The 25,616-nt window shown below is 45.7% G+C and overlaps 2 protein-coding genes across 6 annotated transcripts in view; one reads left to right on the top strand and one right to left on the bottom strand.

The window, feature by feature from the left end:
- Positions 1-239: 239 nt before the first annotated feature.
- LIAT1 (ligand of ATE1) lies at positions 240-3,172 on the bottom strand (the record flags this gene model as incomplete). The annotated part of the gene is made up of 2 exons (XM_081030174.1): positions 240-772; positions 2,980-3,172. 2 exons carry the CDS (start codon positions 3,170-3,172, stop codon positions 282-284), a joined length of 684 nt encoding a protein of 227 aa, XP_080886300.1. The 3' UTR covers positions 240-281.
- A 10,455-nt stretch (positions 3,173-13,627) lies between these two features.
- RPH3AL (rabphilin 3A like (without C2 domains)) overlaps positions 13,628-25,616 on the top strand; it is a 147,571-nt gene continuing 135,582 nt past the window's right edge. The window contains exon 1 of one of the 5 annotated variants that reach the window (XM_081029467.1): positions 13,628-13,677. The gene's annotated coding sequence lies outside the window, so the exon portion shown is untranslated. Of the gene's footprint in view, positions 13,678-18,240; positions 18,401-25,616 lie in introns of those variants that run through there. The other 4 variants (XM_081029474.1, XM_081029470.1, XM_081029471.1 and 1 more) reach the window with 4 other exon arrangements.

The raw sequence follows: 25,616 nt of genomic DNA, 5'->3' as shown, positions 1-25,616 counted from the left end.
TTCAGTTCATTAAATTGCTTATGCAACAAATACTCAGAACTGATGACTTTAAAAAAACAAAAAACATACTTTCTATATATACAGCATTATTATGTTCAGGAAGCATGGCTATCCTGGGCAATGAAGGGCATCTTGGGGAAAGGATAGGTTGACGTTATCAACACACCAGACATCTGCTTCCTTCAGATGTAGGTCTGATTTCCTTTTCTTCTTCTTCTTTTTTAACACATACACTTGAGGTAAGGATACATTATAAGCTCGTCAGTATCATGGGTGGATTTTCACTCCGGCAGAGTAGTAGCCAAATCACAGTGCAGGAACTTTGGAGGGAGGTTTCCTTTATAGCCGTGATGAGGGCGGTCAGCCTTGCCTGACGGCTGCCTGCTATCAGTGCCACAGTCTTTCTCTGAGACATAGGCGAGGTTCTCAGGGGTCTCATTGGCACAGGGGTCAGAGTGGAAACCCTTGAGGGCCAAAATCCTGTATCGCTTCCTCCGGTTCAGTTTATATTGGCGAATCCTTTCTTTTTCTGCCTCTGGGTCGTCGAGAATTCCATCCCAGCGCAGACTCTCATTGACCTGGTTCGAAAGGTGCTCTTCTATTTCAGCAAAGTGGGGAAGACTTACACTGGAGGAGAAAGAAGGGGTGAGCTTGTTTTCCTCTTTTCCCTGTCTGTGCTCTTGCCTCGGGCTGTGATCTTTGCTGGGACTCAAGACGCCATGAACACATGAAGACAGCTGCTGATTCTTTAGGCCTTGATTCTGTTGGTTATCTGCTGAGCAGATGAGCAGTGTTAGCATTTGGGGTGATGCCTGCTCTCATTCTGCTTGATGATGATGCCCAAATCACCAAAGATGTGAAGCAGTGGCAGCCCCTCCTTACCTAGGGCTCAGGTGGCCAAGCCCACCAGCCTTGTACACACCCACTGGCTATATGCTTTTGGTCAAGTCAGTTTGGGGAGGGAGGAACCATTTATTGAGCACATACTATGAGCCAGGATAAAGGCTATGAGCCCTATTTTCCAGGTGAGAAAACTGAGACTCCAAAAGTCTCAGTAATTTGCCAATGTCACATGCAAGTGCATGTGCTGGGGCCAGGAGTTGAATATAGACCTGACTCCCAGAGCCCTGTTCCTCCACTTCACCTCTCCACAGGCTCATAGAGGTGCTTTTCAGTTCTAGGAGTCTGTGACTACCTCCAGTCTAGACTTCTTCATGATGGAGGAAATGGAGAACAACAGAAAAGCTTCCTACATCTGACTGTGGAAAGCAATATTATGCCAAGCCAGGAAATACTTCTGCTGTGTGGCTTGTACTGATTTTTTTTTTACATTAATAACATTCCTGAATTATATAACACACATATAAAACACTATAAGTTATGGTTCTCTCATCCTCTTATCCTATTTTTGGCGAGAGAGAAATTCCCCCACCCACCCCAAAAAAAAAGAGAAAAGAAAATAAGAAAAAAAAAATTCTCTTTGACATTTTATAATTCCTATTGCCCGAAAACTATTTGGTGTCCCCTGCTGACAGTATGCGGTACCTGCCACTATAATTTCTAGAGTCAGAAGCTAAGCCAAAAAGACAATAAATTTCCTAATTTGGTTTTGCAGACACACATAGGGCTTTTTGACCGGCACTCCAGAATTGTTTTATGCCTTTTTATCACGATCCCACCTGAAGAGGTAATTATAATCTTCCCATTGTTTCCTTCCCCAAACTACAAGTTTGACATGGAGAAGGTAGCCACTTCCAGTTTGCCAGGGGTACCAGCTCTGCACACAAAGGGCCAGTGTTTGGAAACTTGAACCCAGGACTAGCCACCTTGGAGGTCAGGGCTGCTGTGCCAGGATCAATGAGAGCGAAAACCCTGGAGGGGGACCACACAGGTGACAGGGGAGAGTTAGCACTCACAGGCAGGTATATCCTATGTCACTGTTACTCCCTTCAGAAAGTGGGTGTTCGGTGCCTTTGTCAGGAAATCAAGGAATTGTATGAGAGGAGTTCACTGAGATGTAGGGACTCGGTGGGTTTGTGGCAGGTGTTGGTGTGTATATATCTGTGACGTGTCCTCAAAAGAGACTGGAGAACCTGCATGCATATGGTTGTGTGTGTACAGGAACTGTCTGAAAGGGGCTCTATGCATGTGAATGTGTGTGCCTGTGCTTTAGTTTTATTTGGTGGTTATACAGAAATAAGGGGTGTTGTTGAAGGTGTTTGGGATTATACAAGTATGTAGCAGTGACTGGTGTGAGGGTGTGTGTGCTGTGGAAGGCTGGCCTTAGCACATGGGGGTGGGAGAGGACAGGCTGTGCAGGGATAGTATTACTTTATATACATTTACTGGGTGTCTACATAACGACTAGAGGCCAGGTGCCCCTAACCAATAAGGGACCCGGGAGGAGCTCTGCGCAGAAGGCAGGAGTCCCCTTTTCAGTGTGGGAGGAGTGTCTACCACTACTGTTGATAACTTTGGCCTCAGGAAAGCCTGTGTGTGAAGACGAGGGCACCTCTGTAGGACTGCTTGAGATTTCTGTGGGAAGGTGTGGATGTGTAGACTTGCGAGTTTCGGCTGAGGGCTTGGGAAGTTGAGAGGGGTGTCTGTGTAAAGCTGAGTTGCCGCGTGGGACTGGGAGGCTCTGTGGGAATAATGCAGGGTATCTGAGAGTGGGGTGTTTCTGTGTGGACTCAGGGATGTTGAGAATTCTCGATGCAGGGTTTGGGATCTCTGCTCTTTGGGGAGGGTTTCTGTGGACATGGATGGTCTTGATGAGCAGGGGTGGGCATCACTGCGCAGCAGCAATAGGTGGTATGTGTGGGGAGCGGAGGACCTGTTTCGGACTGGTGAGTTTGTTTCTGGCCTGAACTGGTCCCCAGGTAGATAGATGGGGGTCTCCGTGAGGGACGTAGGAGGGTGACCTAGGAGGAGAATGTCGGGTACGGGAGCTCGGGCTGCCACACTAGCTGTTCCTCTTACCGTCCCTATTGCCCGACCCCTTGGTCTTTTTCTTCTTTTTTTTGACCTTCCGTTTGGTCGGCTCGGAGGTGCTGCCGGCGATGGGCGGCAGTCTGGACCCCTTCGAGCTTGCAGTGCCGCCCTCCCGCTCTTCCTCGTTGTCCTCGTAGTTGTCGCCGTACCTCAACGCCGCGGCCTCACTGCGGGGCTCCATCCGCCCGCAGGGCCCCTACCTGTGCCAGGGGCAGCCCGAGCCCCAAGGCGGATCCCGTGGCCCCGGGTGCGTAGTGCCTGGCCAGGGCCACGCGTCTCCATAGCAACCGCGGTACACCGCGCATGCTCAATGCGGAAGCTTCCGCCTAGGTGTCGCCCGTGCACTAGGTGTGCACATGCGTATTTCAGTCTGTTTGAGACAGTTGGCGCGCATAGGGGAAGCGTGAATAGAGAGATTCTACTACATGCTTAGGCTGACACACATCTCGTGTACTCTTGTGCTGTATGACACGCTGTTTGTTCTCTCCAAGATTTTATCTCCCGAGTTCTAGCCTCCTACATGTACCCTGCCCTTTCAAGCCCAACATGTCCAAAACAAACTTACTTCTCCTCCCTTCTCCATCTCAGCGAACGAAACAGCTGGACGGGCCAGACACCTGGCAGCCTTCCGCGTCCCCATTCTCTCCCTGCGCCCTCGCCTAAGCTAGGACTGACCTCCACGTCTGGCCCTTGGACTTGTGGTTCCCTCCTAAAGGGTCTCTGCTTTCAAATCCTCCCCACAAATTCGCTCTCCATACAGCGGCTACAATGAACTTGTTAAGACAACTGGATAATTTCACTCTCTCGTTTAAAACCCTCCAGTGAATCTCCATCACAATTCATAATCAAGTTTGAACTGTCGTTTGACTTACAAAGTCTGGTATGATCGATCACCTGCTTTCCTTTCCAGGTTTATCCACCACAAATGGTATTTCCAAAAAATAACTGCAATAACATCTCTTATCCTGCACATTCTTCTAGAATCCTGCCATTCCCACATCCAGAGACAGAGTTTGATTCCACTCCCCTTCAATCTGGGTGGATTGGTTGACTCACTTGTAACCAATTGTATGTAGTGAAAGTGACATGGTGACTTCTTAGACTAAAGCCATGAAAGGTAATGCAGCATCTATTTTGTTAGCTGAAGACTTGCTCCTGGAGACCTGAGCCTCCTGCTGAAAAGTCTGAGTATTCTGAGGCCACTATGCTCTAAGGAAGCCCAAACTAGACCACATGGAGAGACCCTAAGATTGTGTGAAGGGAGGGGGGGGGGAGGTGCTCCAGTGGCTCCAGCCCCTACTTTTCCACATTCAGGCATTGCCCAACTGCAACAGCAGGAGAGACGCTCAGGCCAGCCCCACCCAAGCCCTTCCTGACTTCCTGGTTCAAAGAAATTGTGAGAGATACTCAAATGGTTGCAATTGTTTAAGTTACTAAGTTTTGGGGGTGAAAAGTTATGCAACAATAGATAACCAGCACATCAGTCTTTGATTTTCACCATTCTAGTGTGTATGAGGTTGTATTTCTCTGTGGTTTTAAGTACCATTTACCTGATGATTAATGATGTTGAGCACTTTTAAAACTGCTTATTAGACATTTATATATGAGGTCTGACAATTAAGTTCGTGAACTCATCCTAGAAAATGTGCTGCATACCTCATTGCTGAATATCACTATGGTCACCTTCGAAGTCCTCCCCTTGGGAAGCTATGCACTGATGCCAGTGCCTAGTCCACCCTTCAAAGCAATTTTGGAACTCTTTTTCTGGAATGACCATCAGAGCTGTTATTGTATTACCCTTGATGTCCTGAATGTCATCAAAATGTCTTCCTTTCAATATTTCCTTTATCTTCATAAAGAAGAAAGTCTTCATAAAGAAAGAAGTCATTGGGGGTCAGATCAGGTGAGTAGGGTGGCTGTTCCAATACAGTTATTTGTTTACAGGCTAAAAACTCCCTCACAGACAGTGCCATGTGAGCTGGTGCATTGTCGTGATGCAAGAGCCATGAATTGGAGAAAAGTTCAGGTCGTCTACCTTTTTTACGCAGCCTTTTCAGCTCTTCCAAATGGTAAACTTGGTTAACTGTTTGTCCAGTTGGTACAAATTCATAATGAACAATCCCTCTGATATCAAAAAAGGTTAGCGACATCGTTGCAACAAGTTCGCGAACTTAATTGTCAGACCTCGTATCTTACTTTGTAGATTGTCTGTTAAAGTCTTTTCCCATTCTGTAATTGGAATGTTTGTATTTTTATTGTTGATCTGTAAGAGCTTTTTACATGTCTTGGATATAAACTCCTTTCTCAGGTATGTGACTGCGAAGATGTTTTTCCAGGTCTGTAGCTTGTTGATTATACTATTTGGCTTATTTTCCTGAGCATAATGTCCTCAAGGTTCATCCATGTTGTAGCATGGGTCAGAATTCTCTTACTTTTTTTTTTTTAATTCAATTTTCCAATTACAGTTGACATACAATAGTATATTAGTTTCAGGTGTACAACATAGTGACTAGACATTTGTATACCTTATGAAGTGATCGCCCTGATAGTACCCACCTGGCACTATACATGGTCATTAAAATATTATTGACTGTATTCCCTATGCTGTACTTTACATCCCATGACTGTTTTGTAACTGGCAATTTGTGCACCTTAAGCCCTTTCACCTTTTTCACCCTTTCCCCCACCTCCCTTCCCATGTGGCCTCCAGCAATTTGTTCTTTGTATCTATGAGTTTTTGTTTCGTGTGTTCATTTATTTTGTTTTTAGATTCCACATATAAGAGAAATGATGTGGTATTTGTCTTCTCTGTCTGACTTATTCTACTTAACGTAATATCCTCTAAGTCCATCCATGGAGGTGCACGAGATAAGATTTCATTCTTCTTCTGACTGTGTAATTGTATATATGTGTCACATCTTCTTTAGCTAGTTGTCTATCAATCGACACTTAGGTTGCTTCCATATGTTGGCTATTGTAAATAATGGTGCAATGAATATAGGGGATTGATTCATTTTCTTAATGATATTGTTTGATAAGCAGAAATTTTAAATTCTGATGAAGCCATCTGATCAATTTTTTCTCCTTGTATCCTGCCCAGGGAAATCTTTTCCTTCTCCTGCATCACAGAGATAACCTGCTTGCTTCAAAAAGCTTTACGGTTCTAGGGTTTTAGGTTAGGCCCGTGATCCATCTCAAATTAGAAAAAAAAGTCAGGGGTTAAGAGTCATTTTTTTCCAAATGGATTTCCAGTTGTTCCAGCAGTTTTCATTGAAAAAAGCGTTTCTTACCCCCATTACCTTCACTTGGCATTTTTGTAGAAAATCAATTAACTGGATATGTATGAATCTATTTCTGGATTCTAATTTGTTCCATTGATCTATTCGTCTCTCCTTAAGCCAGTGCCACACTGTCCTGATTATTGTAGCTTTATAGTAAGTTTCGATATCAGGTAGTATAAGTCCTCCAACTTTATTCATTTTGAAGATTATTTTGAATATTCTAGAGCCTTTGCTTTTCCATATACATTTTCAAATCATCTTGTCTATTTCTTCAAAATAGGCTGCTGGGATTTTGATAGGGGTTGCATCAAATCTATAAAGTTTTGCACTCCTACTCAAGCATTGTGGACACACAGCGTTCTGTAAAGGACCCTCCTGTTGCTCTGTGTGTCCTCAGTCCTCTTGTCCACTGGGAAGCCCCCCAGCATGCCTGCAGATAGCCTTTGCTTCTAGGAACCAAGTGAAATGTAAATGACAGAAGTCCTTTGTGCGAATGACCACCTGCTAATGGAGATGTCTGGGGTTTGCTTTCCAAGCACCCTGCTGTCCTCACCCAGGTGCTTACAGACAGGTGCAGGCTGCCCTCACTTTCCAAGAAAGGCTGGCCTGTCTTCCCTCTCAGCCCGCACTCCTTGCTGGGATACTCATCTGGCAGGAGGCAGCTTGACCCTGTCTCTTCTTGATTTTAGTAAAGGTTATGTCAAACTAGCCAGTCAGGTTTGAAAGAGAAAATTCATATCCAGCAAAGGAATTCCATCTCTTGCAAGCGGAAAGAAATTGGGTGAGAATATCCCTGTTTGATAGATGAGAACACAGACAGAGATGCAAAGTGACTTGCCCAGCCTCTTAATGCTAATTAGCCACCAGGTTGAGTCTGAAATCCTCATCCCCAGTCCCACAAATCTTTCCGAACTGCAGTTGACTTTACAGTGACAATCACTGACCAACATACGAGATGATAGTATCTTCACTATGTGTTGCAGCTTCCTTGTTTAAACTTTCTCCTTCTGGTCTCAGTGGATGTTATTGTCATGAGCAGGTAAGAGCTGAGGTTTCTTTCTCTATACGGATTAAGTTTTCCCCTTTGGCCAGTGTTGACATGAGCTCGCCTGGGGTAGAACTTACGGCTTTGTCTCTTCCTGCTGTCTTCTCAGCCTGGGTCCATCCAACTTGTTGGTCTGCTGGTTCCAGTTCTCTGCTGTGTCCTGCCCACTTCCTCCATGCTGTCAGTTTCTTCTCCAAGGCAGACAGGCAGTGTCCACTCTTCAGTAATACCAGCCTTATATTTGGGCAAGCAGGAACCCTGCCCTTGACATTGTTCTTCACAGAACCCTGCTCTGACTCTCCCCTAGCTATAGCCCACGTTGAGGGACAGGAAGTCTGTGGAATCAAGGGGTCCTGCCCACCCAATAACTATCTTGCCCCTCCCTACTTCTAGCCCACAATCTGAGTACCTGGCACCTTGGAATTTCTTGCTTAAATGGCCCCAGCTTGCTTGTAGGTCCTTTCTGGGCCTGTTTCCTGAGCCCATCTTCCTGAGCAGCTTTAGGCCAAGAGCAGCACATATGGAACTCAACAGGCAGGCTGCGGAGTCCAGACCTAAGCATTCTAAGGCCTTCTCCGTGTTATAGGTTCAAGGGCTGTGTAACCCAATGCTTTGAAAAGCCAAAATTCAAAACATCGGTGTTTGGAATAAGGAAAGATTTGTTGGTCAAGAAGGTGGCACCAACCAAGAAGATGGGAGACCCTTTCGTGCCTCAAATCCATCTTTTTTTTTTTTAATTGGGGAAGGGGAACAGGACTTTATTGGGGAACAGTGTATACTTCCAGGACTTTTTCCAAGTCAAGTTGTTGTCCTTTCAATCTTAGTTGTGGAGGGTGCCATTCAGCTTCAAGTTGTTGTCCTTTCAGTCTTAGTTGTGGAGGGCGCAGCTCAGTTCCAGGCCCAGTTGCCGTTGTTAGTTGCAGGGGGCGCAGTCCACCATCCCTTGTGGGAGTCGAGGAATCGAACCAGCCAAATCCATTTTAGGAGCCCAGAATTTAGGATGCTTTTTCTGTCAAGGGAAGGGAGAATGGGCAGGACAAGGTGTAGGACCCAAGGAAGAGGGAAATCTCCAAATCTCTTTGTTCCCAGTTGGTTCTTTATGTTCTTTAACTCCTCTGAGGTGTCCCAAGATTAGCTAGCATATTTTTTCCCTTCTGTTCCTGGAGGCTGTTTTTGTGGAATTCTCTAGACTATTAGCATATCTACAATAGAAACTATTTGCCGGAAGGCCTTGGGAGAAATGCAGGCTAGAATTTATGGTAGGAATCAGGCTGGAGAGAAGCGAAAGCATTTCACCTTGTTATATCAGTGCAGAAAGGAGCTGGGAGTGGGAAGAGGAGGGAGCAGGCTGTGGGCTGGGGAGCAGAACCCCAAAGAGCCTGAAATTCAAAATTTAAATCTGGCCTTCCAGATTGTTATGAAGGTGTTTTTGTCATGGTAGAAAGATAGTACATATTTTATTTAACAGTATGTCAACTTAATTTATAACTTTTAGACATACGGTCTTGCCCTGGGCTTTGCAACTGTTAAGAGCAAGCCTGCTTTTCGTTTTTCCTCCTTTTATCACCCACTCCAACCACCTCCCGATTTTCATGTCATACTTGATGGTACCTTAGGGTAAAAAGAAAAAAGAAACAAAAAGGAAAGGAAAAACCCTACAATCAGTTCAATAGATTTCACTATATCCATATGATGGACTACCTGGGAGCTTCTAAAACACAATGAGGCAGCTTGATGTAGGCTGATTCCAGACCGAGGCCAAGAGTGTGTTCATGATAAAGCAGCAGAAGTGTAGAGCAGTGTGGATGGTTCGCTAACACCTGCTACCCCTCCCTCACTTCCCTCTGGCCCACGGACCTCCTTGCTGTATCTCCAACATGCCAGCGCAGGACACCTCAGTCCCGGTTTGGTACTTGAGGCTGCCTTTCCCATGAAACACTCCTGCTCTAGATGTCCTGCCTTCACTCTGAAGAATACCAGAACATGCCACCCCAGAATGTGCGTCTTGGGCCTATAGATTATTTTGAGCTAAAGGCCATTGAGAACCAGCAGACACAGGAAAAGCTCTAAAACCAGGGCATATGTTTTCCTCTTGCAGGGGAAATTTATATTTATAAAGGTAATTTCCATTTGTAGAGGTGTCCTCCGCTCTCATACCTGGAAGAGGGGAGCTCTGAATTCAGAGAAGGCACTGGCTTCAAACTGCATAACTTACCTTACTAAACAACCCTCCCTTCCCGTGCTTTTCCTGGTCACCTTCTCATAACTTGCCTCCCTTCCTCTAACTTTCCTCCCTTGCCTCTCAAAACCACTTTTCCTTTGTGTAGCCTAAGATGGTATATAAGCCCCCTCCTTTTAAAAATATTTCGTAGTAAAATTAGTTAATAACATTATATAATTTTCAGGTGTACAAGATTATAATTCGACGTATGTGTACTTTATTGCGTGTCCCTCACCTGAAGTATAGTCCCTTTCTGTTACCGTATATTTGACCCCCTTTACCATCTGCCCCCTGTGGTTACCACCATTCTGTTGTCTGAGTTTGTTTTTGTTTATTTGTTTTGTTAGTTCTTTACTTTTTGTTTTATATCCCACATATGGGTAAAATCATATCTTCCTTGTCCTTTTCTGGCTGATTTATTTCACTTGGCATGATACTCTCAAGATCCATCCATGTTGTGGCAAATGGCAATATTTCATCTTTTTTATGGCTGAGTAGTATTCCCGTGTGTGCCTGTGTGTGTGTGTGTGTGTGTGTGTATGTGTGTGTGTTTACACCACGTTTTCTTTAGCCATCATTCATCAATGGACACTTAGGTTGTTTCCATTGGCCACCTCCTTGAGCCACATTTTCCTCTTTGCGAATTCTGCTGTGTATGTAATTAAAACTTTGTTTCTTTCGTTAATCTGTCTTCTATCAGTTTGATTCAGGGGCCCCTAGGAGCGTAGAAGGATAAAGATTTTTCCTCCCCTACAAAACAAAGGTTATCTTCTCAGAGAAGCTTTCCCTGACCACTTCCCCATGTTCCTTACTGTCCTTTACTTTCCTCCACAGCATTTATCACCACTTGACCTACACATTTTAGTTGCGTGTTTATGTATCATCTGTCTGTCTCTACTAAAACATGAGCTGGAAACTTTGTTTTGTTCACTGCTGTATCTCTAACATCTAAAGCAGTAATGGCATGCCACAATCATTCCCAAAATACTTATTAAATAACACATGCATGTAAAAAAAGTATATGCCACGTATATGTATATGCCTGGCATAATGCTAAAAGGATAAGAAACAGGTAAAGTGGTTGTCTCACTGGAAGAGGGAGAACACAATGAGTTTTCCCTCTCTCTTCTTTTGTGATATTTCTCTTTGCTACCACATACATATAATATTGATTTAAAAAATGACTTTTTTAAAGTCCCATAAATCAACAGGAGTAAGAATAAAACAATTGTGGTTGAGTCTCATGATGGAGTATTATATGGGAAATTAAAAAAACCAAAAAGCTATGGTCAAATGTGACCACATGGATGAATCTCTCAAAGTCTGAGCAAAAAAGTTGCAGAAGAATACAAACAAGCAAATTCATAGACAGAAAACAGATTTGTGGCTGCCAGGGGAGGGAGAAGAGAGGAATGGGGAGGAAGTACTTCATAGCTATGGGGTTTTCTTAAGGGGTGATGAAAACAATTTTGAAACTAAAAAGAGATGGTGGTTGCACAACCTTGTGAATGCACTAAATAAATGCTGCTGAATCAGACACTTTAAAATGGTTAATTGTATGTCATGTACTTCACCTTAATTTAAAAAAGCACAGAGAATGTTCCCATTTACATAAGGTTTAAAACAGTTTAAAACACACACACACCAGTATTACATATTTGAGGACATATGGGCATATAGTAAAAGTATAAGGGAATGTAGGGAACCGAGAAATGCTAAATTCTAGATAAGGTTACCTCTAGATTAGGCCACAAACACGCACAAACGGACAACCATGTGAAAACACAGCAAGAAGGCGACTGTCTACAAGCCAAAGAGAGAAGCCTCAGAAGAAACCAACCCTGCCGGCACCTTGATCTCAGACTTCTGGTCTCGGAACTGTGAGAAATAAATTTCTGTTGTTTAAGCCACCACTCTGTGGTACTTGTTGCGGCGGCCCGAGCAAACTCATACGGATCCAGTGTCCTCTCCCTTTCCCTCAAGCTGCTGCAGGCCACAGCTTTACTTCCACACTTCCTATTCTCCACCTTTCATTATGTGACTTCCTAGAGGGTTTAGCCACCAGAGCAGACAAATATGTAGCACAGAAAATGGTGGGAGGGCCCAGTCATCTGCTACTGACTGAATGACTCATCCCCTCATCTCCCACATTCAGCATTTAAAAAAACCCATCTTTCAGCCCTGGGCTGGGACGATGCAGGAGCTGGGTCTCCAGAAAGAAGAAAGTGACAGTGAAGATGCCAGGGGCTTAGGGAACTACTTTAGCTGACTGAAGGCCTCCACGGGAGGAAACCCAGTGGGCCTTGACTGCCCACCCACCCCACTCTGGCAGGATGTGTCCTGTCCTGGTTATTTTTGTGGGGTTCAGAACAAGTTACCCCAAGGCATACCTCTGTGGTATGCAGATTGTTTGAGCTAAAGGCAACTTAGCTCAAGAGAAACTTCTGCCCCTCCCTTTACTACCTAGAAGAGCTTGAATTAGAAACCTTGCCCATAAGAGATTATCAGAGATAACCTCTTTTCAGCTATCTATGCGGCAGGGCAAACTTCTATTTATTGAACGTCTGCTCTTCTTATCACCCTGTAATGGCTCTTTCAAGACCCCAAGGCACCTTACCTCATCCCTAGCTCAGAATGTCTTATGAGGTCAGACAAGTAAGTTCGTGAACTCACCCTAGAAAAAGTGCTACATACCTCATTGCTGAATATCACTATGGTCACCTTCAAAGTACTCCCCTTGGGAAGCTGTGCACTGACACCAGCACCTAGTCCACCCTTCAAAGCAATTTTGGAACTCTTTTTCAGAAATAGCCATCAGAGCTGTTGTCGTATTACCCTTGATGTCCTGAATGTCATCAAAACATCTTTCTTTCAATATTTCCTTTATCCTCAGGTAAAGAAAGAAGTCATTGGGGGCCAGATCAGGTGAGTAGGGAGGGTGTCCAATACAGTTATTTGTTTACTGGCTAAAAACTCCCTCACAGACAGTGTCGTGTGAGCTGGTACATTGTCGTGATGCAAGAGCCATGAATTGTTGGCAAAAAGTTCAGGTTGTCTAACTTTTTCATGCAGCCTTTCAGCACTTCCAAATAGTAAACTTGGTTAACTTTCTGTCCGGTTGGCACAAATTCATAATGAATAATCCCTCTGATATCAAAAAAGGTTAGCAACATTGTTGCAACAAGTTCAGAATTTAATTGTCAGACCTAGTATTTAACAAGCCCTCAGGTGCTTCTTACACGAGAGGCCCCAAGGCCATGTTTGAGAAACTGGTTTAAAGTACAAACACCGTCTCTCAAATAGATACACACAACCAGAAGCCTTCTTCAGCCAAGCACCCACAGTAACGATCTCTTGCCCTAGAAACTCCGGGGTCACCCTGCCTACTGGCTCCTACCAGTTAGTGCTATTTATTTGTCATGGGCCCACTTATCTCTAGGTTGCAATCTCACAACCTTTGCTGGCTGGATGTTCATTACCCAGCCTACTCTGCAGCACCCAGACCTTCACCTCAGCCTGCAGTCCCTCTGAAGCCTTCCCAGGGTGCCCAGGGATGGAAACTGCCTCCTCACTGCCCACCTTCTTTCCAGGGTCTCTCTTTGAACCCATAGTCCCAAACCCTCAGGGAAAAAGCAGATAAGAACCCTTAATGGGATAGGGAGGTCTCACTTCCCTTGGCCTGCTATGGTTTATTAATGATAAAATGCAGTGGGTCCAGTAGCAAAGAACATATCTAGCTCCCAGATCTTGGTTTCTAATACTATTCCCCAACAAAAGGAAGCAGGACTTCTCAGAGAAATGGCTGATTGTAGGACGGGGGCAGGGAATTTACAAAAGGAGCCTTGAAAATCTTGTAGTGCTAGAAAGTAAGGACTTGAAGCTGCTTAGGGAAAAGACAGTGATGTTTGTTATCCAGTAACAAGAAGGGGCCAGCTGAGACCCGTCCCATGCCAAGGATAGCCATCCAGAGGGCTCCCCCTGTCTGCCTACCAGGTGACCTCAGGCTTGGGTTCTGCCCCACGCCGCAACAGGTCCCAGGTGGGAAAGGGCGGGGCAAGGCAGGGCGGGCGCCTGGGTCCCTGCGGCCGCCGCCAGAGGGCAGCCAGGGAGCGCGCCGGGCTGCAGGGCCCAACTCGCAGGTAAGTCCGGTTAAAGTGGGGCCGCCCCCCTTTCCGGGCACAGTCTCCGAGGGTTGGGGAGTGCGTTTGGCTTCGTGGTGGGAGCCCATGGGGTCGCGCTGGATGGCCCTGGCCCTGTGGGTAGGAACTGGGAGCCCTTTGCGCCCGAGGAGGGGGCGAGCCCTGGGCCGGTGGGGCGCGGGCAGCGCCTGGGCTGGGCCTCCTGAGCGGTTGGCGCTGTACGTCTGGTCTGCAGCTGGGCCGGGGGCTCCCTGGGGAACCTGTCCAGCTCCCGGAGCTGGTGGGCCGCAGGGGCAAGGCGGGGGCGGCCGAGTGGGGGAGGGGCGTGGGTGGCGAGAGGGCGGGCGAGGGCGGCCGCGGACACCAGGCGGCGCTGGGGTGAGCAAGCCCGGCGAGCGAGTCAACAAGTGCGTGTTTACCGAGCGCCCGCCGAGGCGCGCACGTGGGGTGGTAGGGACCTGGGTGCCCTCGGTCTGGCCTCGGGGGAGGATCCCACCTTCCAGACGACTGGCATGCGGCGCCGTGGTGGGCTCCGATCCTGGACATTTGAACTTTCGCCCGTCACTAGGTGTCCAGGTGTGTGCGTGGGTGCAGGATGGAAGCGTTTCTCACTGGCCAGACAAGATTCTTCCGGTTCTCCCTGCCCACCTGCAGCCCAAGAATCTTGACCCGGCTGTTTTCCAGTCCTCCCGAAACCCACTCCCTGCTGTCAGGCCCACCTCTGTGCCCCCCCCCCCTCCCCGGCAGAAAGATTTGGAGGGAGTGTTGAAATCCATCCAGGGCGCCTCGCTGCTTTCAGGTTGAGGGCTCTGGCCTCCTTGGGCTGCAGTGAGGGCTCCGCTGGGAAGTCGGGGAATTTTGTCCCATGCCTGGTTGCTCAGAGGCCGAGGACCTGGTTTTCCCACCTGGGTGGTCTGTAACCCTGCCCCACCCCCACCCCAGAGGTTGTCCTGGGGAGAGATGTGAGGTGGAAGAGGGAAACCCCTCCTCAGTGAGGGCAGGGCCGGGAGGATTCCTGGCTCCATCTGTGCAGCTGGGTGGGGACCTTAGTTCCTCCCAGCAGTCAGGGCTGGGCGCCTCCGCCCTGGCCACCCTGGTTAGAGCATTGGCATTGCCAGGGCTGCAGTCCAGTCTCTGCCTCTCCCCGCCCCCACACCTTGCGAGACTATGCCATGTCCCTCCATTCTCCTGCCTCTTACATCCACTTGGCCTCCCATCTCTTGGGGGAAAAAAACATACGTGGGAGCCATTAGCTTCGTTTCCTCTTTTCTCTCGCTGTCACATTTTCCCGACAAGTGCTCCGCACCTGCTGCCTGCCTCGGCTCCACGCCTCCCTTCCTAATCCTCCGCAGCCTGGCTGCTGCCCCCCCCCCCCCACTTTGCTGAAACTGCTTCCTTGAAAATCATCTTGTTTCCAAACACTGTGCTTTTGTACGCCGTCCATCTGCCCAGGAAGCGGACCCCCATGTGCATGCGTCCTCTTTGCAGCCTTCTCTGCTGTGATTTCTGGGGCACCCCTCCGTCCTGGCTTTGTTCTTGTTTCTCCAGTTTCTTCTCCTCTTCTGACCCCTCTTCCCTCTTGTCTGGGGCATTTTGTGAGGCCTCATGTTTAGCTTCTCAGGGAGCTTGCTCCGGGAGCCCTCAGGGAACTCCCCCTCTAGAGTCCAGCTCCAGTCTTGGCTCTTTGGGTGCCCAGTGACACCCCAACTCAGCGTGTCCAAGGCTGGCCTGCTCCTTCTCCTGGGCAGCTGCCCTCACCTAGTACTCCTTAACAGTGGGTTCCCTCCACACTCACTTTTCTCTGAAGTGTCCCTGCCTCTCCCTGTCCCTTTGAGACCAGGCCTCGAACACCTCAGGCCCCTGCAGAGGCCCCTTCGCTGGTCTCTCTGATGCCAGAATCTCCTTCAGCCCCCACTTTCCATTTGGCATGTCGCCGCTAGCCTGCTGCTCCCTGACTACTGTGTTTACCCTGTCGCTGAATCTTCTTCCCTAAGAAGTCTTGAGAGACTTTGGGTTTCCTCCCACACAAAGCTGGCTCCTCTGTCTACCTCATGTGGCTCCTTAGTCATGTGGCCTCACTCTCTAGAACCAATTTCCTGTCCTGAAACTTCTTCCCTACCCTCTTCTCTTGGCCAGCCCTTGTGCCCTTTCCCTTTGGGACCCAGTTCAGAAGCTATTTCCCTGGGAAAGCTTTGCCCTTCCCCGCTGCACTGGCGGGGCCTTCCCACTCCACTCTGCCCTGGGGCCGCCATTACAGCCTTCTGTCTGCTGATAGCAGGTTCCTTTGTGTTAATGAATCCTCTTCCCTTCCTTTTGGATCCCCAGGATGCTCAATGAAGGAATTCCCTCCCCCAAACTTCCAAAAACACCTCTCATCATCCCTCAAACTCGACCTCCCTCCTGGACTGTTCCAGTCTTCCTTATTCCCATTGGTCTGCCCTCCTGCTGAGCTTATTGTTGAATTCATTACCGTGTGTGCCACCCAAGTTAATACTGTGTTCTCTGCTACTGTGTTTCCCCGAAAATAAGACTGACTCCTATATTAATTTTTGCTCCAAAAGACGCATTAGGGCTTATGTTCAGGGGATGTCATCCTGAAAAATCATGCTAGGGCTTATTTTCCGATTAGGTCTTATTTTCGGGGAAACACGGTATTAGCTTCCACTTGTATCATGGGTGTGAGAGAGGCCTATCCAGCTCTTAATCATAGCAGCTGTTTTTGAGTGGTCATTATGTGTTGAGCATTTGCTGATTTTCCAGGCGTTCCCTCATGTGAGTTACCCTCCAGCGCCTAGAACGGTGGATGCTGTGATTATTGTCTTTATTGGGCTCCTGAGGACACAAACCCAGCCAGCTCCACACACCTGCCTGAACCACACAGCTTGTGGGCAGAGCAAAGGTTGGAACTCAAGTCTGTCTAACTCTGAGGCTGCTTTGCGATACTAGAATTTGCTGTTTGTCCAGGAAAGTGTATGCCTCAGTCCAGGGAGTGTGTTATAGGTCCTCTCAGCACCTGGCTCGTACACAGCGTCCTGGTGTCTCAGTCAGTGGATTGCTCGGGACTCCAGAAAAGGACTTTGTCACAGAACAGATGGTTAATAGTGGGACCAGTGACTCAGGGACGCTGTGACATCCACAGATGGTTAATAGTGGGACCAGTGACTCAGGAAGGCTGTGACATCTGCCCAAGAGGCCTTCAAAACAGGCTCTGTGTGTGTGTGTGTGTGTATGTGTGTGTTTTAAGTAAGAGTTGTGGAACAGAGAACCCCTAGGGGCCCTCAGGTCATTTTTGTCCCTTAAGACACTTTTAACTGCTTCTTTTGGTAAACAGAATCAATCCTCTCCCCCACTCCCACCCCCAATAGTACCCCCTTCAACTAAGTTTCTTTAGGAGCTGTCCTTCCCTTTCCTCCACAGGTCACTGTCATATGAAAATGAGTTCCTGCTGTGAAATACAGTTGCCATGGCAACCATTAGTGAGAGACCCCAGTCTGTTGCTCTTAGGTCCCTGCACTGTATGCTTTGAAAGGTTTTTTCCGTCTTTGTTACCTAAAAAAATGAAATAATCCACTTATTCTCCTTTTACATGGACATGTAAAACAGTTTTTTTTTTTTTTTCAGGCAGCAATTTCTGGGCACTGTCGGTGCCCCAGCAGCTTGTCTCCGGGCTGCTGGCACACCATTAATAATGACCCTGGATGGCACCCATGATTTAAGTTCCATTTTGAGTGAAATTCAGTGCCCTGTGTGTGAAAAGACAGTAGCCGAGGCCACCAGGCATCCGTGATGACGGAAGAGGCAGAGGGAGACACAGTGGGTTGGAGTGGTGGGGAGGGCTTTTTGGTGCAACTCTGCTCCAGTTGGGCAGGGAAATTGTCTTCAGTTGCTGTCTCCTCCTGTGTGAGGGCCTTGCTCGACTATTTTGGAAGGGGCTACCCAGAACAGGGTTCCTTGGGTGCTGAGAAAGACAGGGTGCCTCTGGTAGCGACCCTACCCTTCCAACACTGATGAGTGCTTACGATGTGCAGGCACTGTTCCTGTATTTAATCCTCAACCAAATGAACTTAGATGTATTATTATTATCCCCATTTTACAGGTAAGGAAACTGATGCACAGAGAGGTTAAGGGCTTGACAAAGGACACACCACAAGTAGGTGGTAGAATCAGGCTTTAGTCTTAGGAAGTCTGACTCCTATGGCCAATAACGCTCTTTACTTGCCACCATGTAGACAGTGTTGGAAAAAAGAAAGGGTACATTGGAGAGGTGGGACAGATTGACTTTTTCAAGATGTGAGGCTTAAAGCAGTAGTTTTCAACTTTTTATATCTTACGATGGACAAAAGGCAGCCGTGAAAAGGCATGCATTAGAATGTTCATAGCAGTACTGTTTGTAACAGCTCCAAACTGGAAATCACCCAATGTCAATCAGCAGTAGAAGGGACAAATAAATTGGGCTGAATGCACACAATAGAACGCTAGAACACAGTGAGAATGAATCATGTACAGCTACGTGGAACAACATGGATGAATCACACAAATACTGTTAAACAGAGGGGCCAGATGAAAAAGAGCACGCGCTGTGTAATTCTATTTCTATAAAGTGCACCTAAGGCAAAATGAATATAAGTCGTTGGAAGTCAGGATCGTGGGTTCCTGGAGGCGCCAGAAAAGCTTCGGGAGGCTGGTAATGTTTGGTTTCTCTATCTGGGTGTTGGTCACGTAGGTGCGTTCATATTATCAAAATTCATCAGTTTTGATATGTGTCCTTCTCTGTGTGTGTCATACTTCCATAAATTGTATTGCGACTGGGAAAACGGCAGCAGTGACTCTACACCCACCACTGGATACAGATACTCCATTCCCTTATCGGGGCTACACCCTGACTTCACTGTCCCTGGAATCTTGGGTTTCTTGTGAGAGGTGGGGGCTGACATGAGGGTGGGCACCTAGGTTCTGGAGGACACAGCTCTGGGGATGTGGGAGCAGAGCCAGGGGCAGCCCTGGTTTCTTCCTGTCCCCCCACTCTGTTGTGTTTGGGGAGAGCTTGCTAAGTTAAGAGGTGACTGGGTGGTTTCTGCTGAGTCTGTGAAGGAGCCCATTTCTTGCTGCCTTGAGGCCTGGGGGTGGGGTGGGGAAAGGGAGCTGATGTGAATCACCGGCTGCTGGTTGTGGGGTGTCAGGCTGGCCTGGAGAAACTGCAGAATATGGTGGGTGCTGCAGCCCTCTGCACAGACATTCTCCGACAGCAGCGAGCTGCCTGCAAAACACCACATTTCAAGGACTGCACCAGCCTGTAATGTAAGCAGCCTTCATTGGGAGAGCAGCCCCTCCTTTCACATGGCAGTTACATGCTGCTAAAAATACCAGCGTAACCTGATGTCAGACCGCAGTTCCATAGTTAGCAGCTATGTAAAAGCACTTCGTAAATCCTGGACAGTTATCCAGTTGGGTGTTGCAGTGACCACTGCAGGCATCAAGATGAAGTTGGTGGCGTGTTTGCCTGGGGAGGAGGGTGAACGATTGTCAGTCTCCAGCCCTCCCTGACTCACTCACCTGCGTTCGTGCCTAATTTAGGTATTGGTGCGTTTGCATCTTTGGGTCTGGCCCATCCAAGCAGTTGAGTGATGTCAGGGTTTGTAGTGTCCTCTTGCCCAGCCCCCGCCCCCTTCTCATTCACTGCTAGTGCATCCTCTGATTGACAGAGATGCAGCCTTGGGGTTAGAAGGGCCTTCTCCCCATTCAAGAGTCCCCTCAGTGAGTAGCCAGGGTGGGCAGCCATGTGGCTCATGCTCAGGTGCTGCCAGGGAGCGGGGCAGCCCATCTCATTGTTGGATGATGATTTGAATAGTAAGGAAGAGCGATGGAACAAAACCAAGGCACAGAAGATGCCAGGTAGGCCAAAATGCCAGGCTGTCACTGACAAGAGGAAATTTCACAGGGATCAGGTTTATAAGGCCGTCGGAGCCGAGGCTTGGAAAGGAACATCACAATGGACATCAATTTGGCAGGACCCGTTAAAAAATGCATCTGCTCTGTGGCATAGGCAGGATCTGCCCTAAAGAAACCGTGGCGTGTGTGCACAGGTGGAAAATTCTGGGACAGTCTTTGTGGTGGTTTGCTATGGTGAAAAACTGCAACAGTTTGAATGTTCTGCTGGTGGGGAAATAGTGACGTAAATTCGAATTTTCATGCCTGGGAATACTATGCAGCTTTGAAAAAGAATTCGTTAGATCTTTAAATAACAATATAGATGAATCTCTAAGATGGTAAGGTGAAGAAAAGTTTCAAAGTGACAAATACATCATAATGCCCTTTGTAGAAATGGATACACGTAGTCCTTCTTCATACTTTATATGAGTACAGATATATGTGACACATACCTACATGTAAAAGCATATAAAAAGGTCTAGAAAAATGCATTCCAAGCTTATATTAGCTATTATCTCTAGGGAAGTGTGATGGAGACTAGAAGTGTGTATATGTGTGGGGTGGGCGAGATGATCAGAGAGAAATTTAGCCTTCTCTGGGACATTTTAATTTAAAAAAATAATGTTATGGAGGTATAATATATACCTGAAGTAATTCACTCATTTACGTGTGCAATCTGCTTTAAATTCTTAAAGGGAAGAGTACTTGTATAATTAAAAGTTAATGTCTCGTCTAACCCCCTTCGTTCATCTCTGTCTGAGTCACTGAGGCTCACTGGATGTGTTTCCTCTTCTGAGCTGAGATCTGCCTCTTTATTGCTCTGCCTCTGACTCTATCCCTTTGGAGCCATCTCAAATAAGTCATTCCTTTTCCACGGGGCAGGATTTTCACCGGGTCAAGAGCCCCCTCCTGCCTGCTCCTCTGGCCTCTTTCAGGGGTTCCTTTATAGGGTGATATGAGTCATGCATTCCAGACCTGGGCTGGGCACCTGGCTCGTCAACCATCGTCAAAGTTTTGCAGAATTGAACCCTTTGCCCCCTACGTTGCTTGACCATGACATAACACTTCTTACAACTATTGGTTATTTATTATGATTATTATTATAAAAGCAATTCATGTTCATTGTGGACATTTTAGAAAATACACAAAAACAAAGAAGCAAATAAAAATCTACGATTCCCAACCTCCAGAGATAACCACTGTTTAATGTTTAAAAATTGGGACTGTTCTATATGTAACATATTTACCTATTGGCTGTCATACGTAAGACATTTTTTTTCTCAGTTTAGTGTTTGTTTTCCTATTACTATTTTTAAACACAGAGAAGTTTCTAATGTTTCTGTGGCATGGTGTACTGAATGTGTTCTTCCAAAAGTGCTAGGTTGAAGCTTTAACCCCCAGTGTGATGATATTTGGAGATGGGATGTGGGGAGGTAATTAGGGTTCCATGAGGCCATGAGGGTGGGGCCCTCATGATGGGATTAGTGCCCTTATGAGAAGAGACACCAGAGAGCTGGCTCGCTCTCTCCTCAGCATGCACTGAGGAGAGGCTATGTCTGCACACTACGGCCACTCACTGTCTGCAAACCAGAAAGAGTCCTCACCAGAAACCAAATCAGCTGGCACCTTGGTGTTGAACTTCAGCCTGCAGAACTGTGAGAAATAAATGTTGTTGGAGCTACCCAGTCTCTACAGGATTTTGTTATGGCAGCCTGAGCAGACTAATACATGTAGTTAACTCCATCTGTCCTTTCATTTTATGATTTCTTCCTTTGCTTTTGGGTTTGAAAGGTCCTTCCCACCCCAAGGTCAGATTAATATTCTCCTCTGTTTTCTTCTGATTCTTTATCTGGTTTCAGCTTTTCATTCAGCACTCTCTTTTATGTTCCACTCTAATTCAATCGAAATTTGTTTTGGTTTATGATGTGAGGTAAGACCCTGATTTTCTTTCCAAATTATTGACAATTCTTTCAGTTCAGTTTCTTTCCCCAACAACTACATTTTAAATTTAAATGTATTTTTTGAATATACATCACAATCATGTTGTTTAAAATTCAAAAGGTTCAAAAGGAAAACAATGAGTATCCCCCTTCTCTCTTATTCCTTAGCCTCCCAGGTCCAGTAACTGGTGTGGTAGTAACTAGGTGTTACTAGGTTATAGATTTTGGTCTTAGACACCAGGTGTCCTCCCTTCTTTTTTCATTTATCCTGCACTATCACATTTTTTATTGTGACTACATATTTGAACCCCTGGCAGTGCAAATTCTCAGAATTTCCTTGGTAATGCTTGCCTATTTATTCATCCTTTTATGTGAAATTCATAATCATTTCATTGTTTTCCTACAAATATTGTTAGAATCAAATTTGGAATTACATTAAATTTATAAAACAATACTTATTGAGTTTTCCTATCTAGAAGTATGGTCTGTCCTATATTTATTTATTTCTTCTTTTCTATCATCTTTTCTTTTATAGCACCCAGTAAATTTTCATAGAATTCTTTATGGAGGTTGTGAACATTTCTTGTTAGGTTCGTTCCTAGGTGTTTTATGTTTTTGTTGCTAGGGAATAAGGTGTTTTTTTTTCTTCTTTTTACATTTTATTTTTAACTAGATATTGTTGGAATATAAGACAGTTATTGATGTTTTAAATTATTGTGAAATATGTATACAAAAGAGCATATAAAACATGTATGTGCAGTGTAAAGAAGAAGAAAGCAGTCATATGCCCAGCTAACTTAAGAAATAGAGCACCAGTAGCCCTTTAGAAATTGCTTTTATACCTCTCAAATGGATATTCCTCTCTCTCCCTCCCTCTCCCCGTAGACAATGCTAACCTGAATTCTGTTATAATCATTCACCTGCTGTTCTTCATAGCTTTACCATATAGATTTATATCCTCAAATAAAGAATTGTATGCTTTTGAACTTCTGTAAGTGGAATCACACTTATTCCACATTTTTACTAGATGTGTGTGTGTGTGTGTGTGTGTGTGTGTGTGTGTTGTTGAGATTCATCCTGATGTTGCATGTAGCTATTGTTCCTTCCTTTTTTACTGCTATGTGTAAAGATACCATATTTATCTGTCCCTTTCACTTGTTGATGGGCATTGGGGTTGTTTCTGCTTTTCTTGACTATTACCAACCTCCCTTCGATGTGTAAGTTTCCCCAGGATGTATACTTGGGAGCAGAATGTCAGGGTCACAGGCTTCATGCGTCTTTTAAAGTCTGAGGCAGTGTGTATTCTCTCCAGCCCTGGGTCAGAGTGTTGGTGGCTTTATTTCCTCACCAGTACTTAGAATCGTCCTCACTTTGGGTTTTTGCCAATCTGGTGAGTGTGAACCGGTATCTCATTGGGGGCTTACATTGGCGTTTCAACGATTACTACTAAGGTTGAACATGTTTGTGTTTCCTCGTTTACACACCTGTACTTTACCCTTTTTCCCCCCTATTAGACTGTTACTGATTCCTATGAGATCATCTCATTTTCACATTCTGGTACTAATCCTTTGTTTATTATGTGTTGCAAATACTCCTCTCAGTTTGTGGCTTGCTTTCTCACTATCTTAATAGCATCTTTTGATGAACAAAACAGTCAAAGCTGAAGTCAGCAAGCTTATCATTAACTGAAGTTCAGAATTCTGTGTTTCTTTTCTTTTATGGCAAAATGTGTATGCAGTGAAGTGCACAAATTTTGTTTCCCATTCAGTGAGCTCAGATAAGTGCCTGTGCCTGTGCAGCCTGAACCCCATTAAGATAGAGAATGTGATCATCACCCCAGAAAGGTCCCTCCTGCCTTTCCCAGGCAATCCCTGCCCTACTCTCCTAGAATCAATCACTATTCTGATTTTTTTCCACCATAGATCAATTTTGCCTGTGCTCTCACTTAATATAAATGGAATCACACATGCATGTACTCTTTTGTCGTGGCTTCTTTCACTCTCACTTGACATAATGTTTTGAGATTCTTCCCTGTTGTGTGTGTCTCAGTAACGGCTTCCTTTTTATTGCTGAGTAGTATTCCATTGTGGGAATATGTACAATTTGCTTATGTTTTTCGTTCTTGGCTGTTATAAATGCAGTGGCCATAAGTCTTTTTGTTGATATGTTTTCAATTCTCTTATATATGTTATTTCTCTTCTGTTTTACTTCTCTGAAGAGTGGAATTGCTGGGTCATAGGTTAGGTGTGACTTTTTAAATTGAAGCATAAGGTTCATTCAGCAAACTGTGTGGACCGTAAATGTATGGCTTGAATAATTTATACAAAGTGAACACAGCCGGGGGGCCATCACCCAGTTCAGGGGGGGCTGTCCATTCTGGGATCTGAAACTTGAGCAGAGTGAAGCAAGAAGGGAAAGGATATTGGAGCCACTTATATCCATAGTGGCAGCTGATGAGACTCTTGCAGCTCCTAGGGTTTCTATTTTCTTCCACGTAAGAATCTTTAGCCTTCCCATCGATTCTAAACTACCAGGTATCCCTCCAGTAAATTCCTTTCTGGTTCTATCAGCCAGACCTGGTTTCTGTTGCTTGCAACTGAGGAATCCAGGTGGATAAAGTGTGCCCCACCACTGGCACCATAAATTTAGTGGAGTATGTTCCTCTTATTGCTACAACTCAGGGCAGAAGCTGCCTTTAACCAATTCCCGAGTTTTTACATGACCCCACTTGAACACTTGGATTCCCGGGCCGACAAGGTGAATTCTCAAACAGGTAGTCACTTTACATCTAACTTAAAAAGTTTGCAGCAAAGCTACTTCAAACATTTGGGCTTGATGAGGGATTGTTGTTTGTTTATTTCCCTTTTGGAAAAAATTTTCTCAGTCCCCAGTGAAACATTAATGGAGAACACTGACTTAATTTAGAAGGTAAAATGTAGGAGTGCGTATTATTTTCTGGACTCCATTTTTGGAAACCAGGTGTATTTGTCTCGCTCCTCAATGTAGAGGGGGGGGGAGTTGGATGAGGGGCTATTGGGTGCGGTGCTCAGAAAACAATGGGCTAGACCCAGAGTTCCTTTCCTTCCTGCCATCCCTCAGGGATCATTTGCTTAAGAAGTCTCAACATTGAAACTGTTCTTCTCTAAGTGGGGCCTCATTTAAAAGTAGAAAAGAAAATGAATTCTCTTGTTTCTTTTTTAACATCATCAAACCACATGGATTAGTGACAGGAAAGGACCCCCATTTCAACGGGCCTGAGTTGTCCAGTGCTGGTCCTTGTTGTCAGGGTCTGGGAAAGTATTTGATCAAAGGGAAGTTGCCATGGATGAAGTTTGCCAAAAAAAGGTCAGGGATGAATGTGACATTCTAACCCCAAACAGTCAAAATCAGTCCAGGCCGTGTCTCAGAGCAGCCGCCATGTTGCTGTGTTTCCCCCGTTGACGTTCGTTGGCCTTGCTTGGGAGCCGGTTCCTGTAGTAATTTTCTCTGCCTGCCAGTTCCAATCCTGCTGGCGGTTCTCCTCCTTTGCAGAAGCCACTATTTGGGGTCTGATGACCCCGGCCTAGACATAATGACCTTTCTCCCACTCTCTGGGCTTCAGGACCTTGTACTTTTGTTTTTTGATTGTACTATATTTATTAGTGGGGACATTGGTTAGTAAAATTATATAGGTTTCAAGTATACAATTCTATAATACGTCATCTATATATTGCATTGTGTGTTCACCACCCAGAGTCAGTTCTCCTTCCATCACCATGTATTTCATCCCCTTTACCCTCTTCTACCACCCCCCCGCCCCACCCCATACCCTCTGGTAACCACTTACCTGTTGTCTATGAGTTGTTGTTTTTTTGTTTTGTTCCTTTGTTGCTTTCAGTTTTATATCCCACATATGAGTGAAGCCATATGGTTCTTGATTTTTTTCTGTTTTCTTTATTTTACTTAGCAGGATAATCTCAAGATCCATCCATGTTGTCACAAATGGCAGTATTTCATCTTTTCTTATGGCTGAATAATATTCCATTGTGTATATGTACGATATCTTTTTTATCCAGTCATCTATCGCAGGAC

The sequence above is a fragment of the Rhinolophus hipposideros genome (assembly GCF_964194185.1).
Source record: "Rhinolophus hipposideros genome assembly, chromosome: 20".
Lineage (NCBI taxonomy): Eukaryota > Metazoa > Chordata > Mammalia > Chiroptera > Rhinolophidae > Rhinolophus > Rhinolophus hipposideros.
Note: the sequence above shows the minus strand (reverse complement) of the source record. Positions and strands in the feature narration are given on the sequence as shown.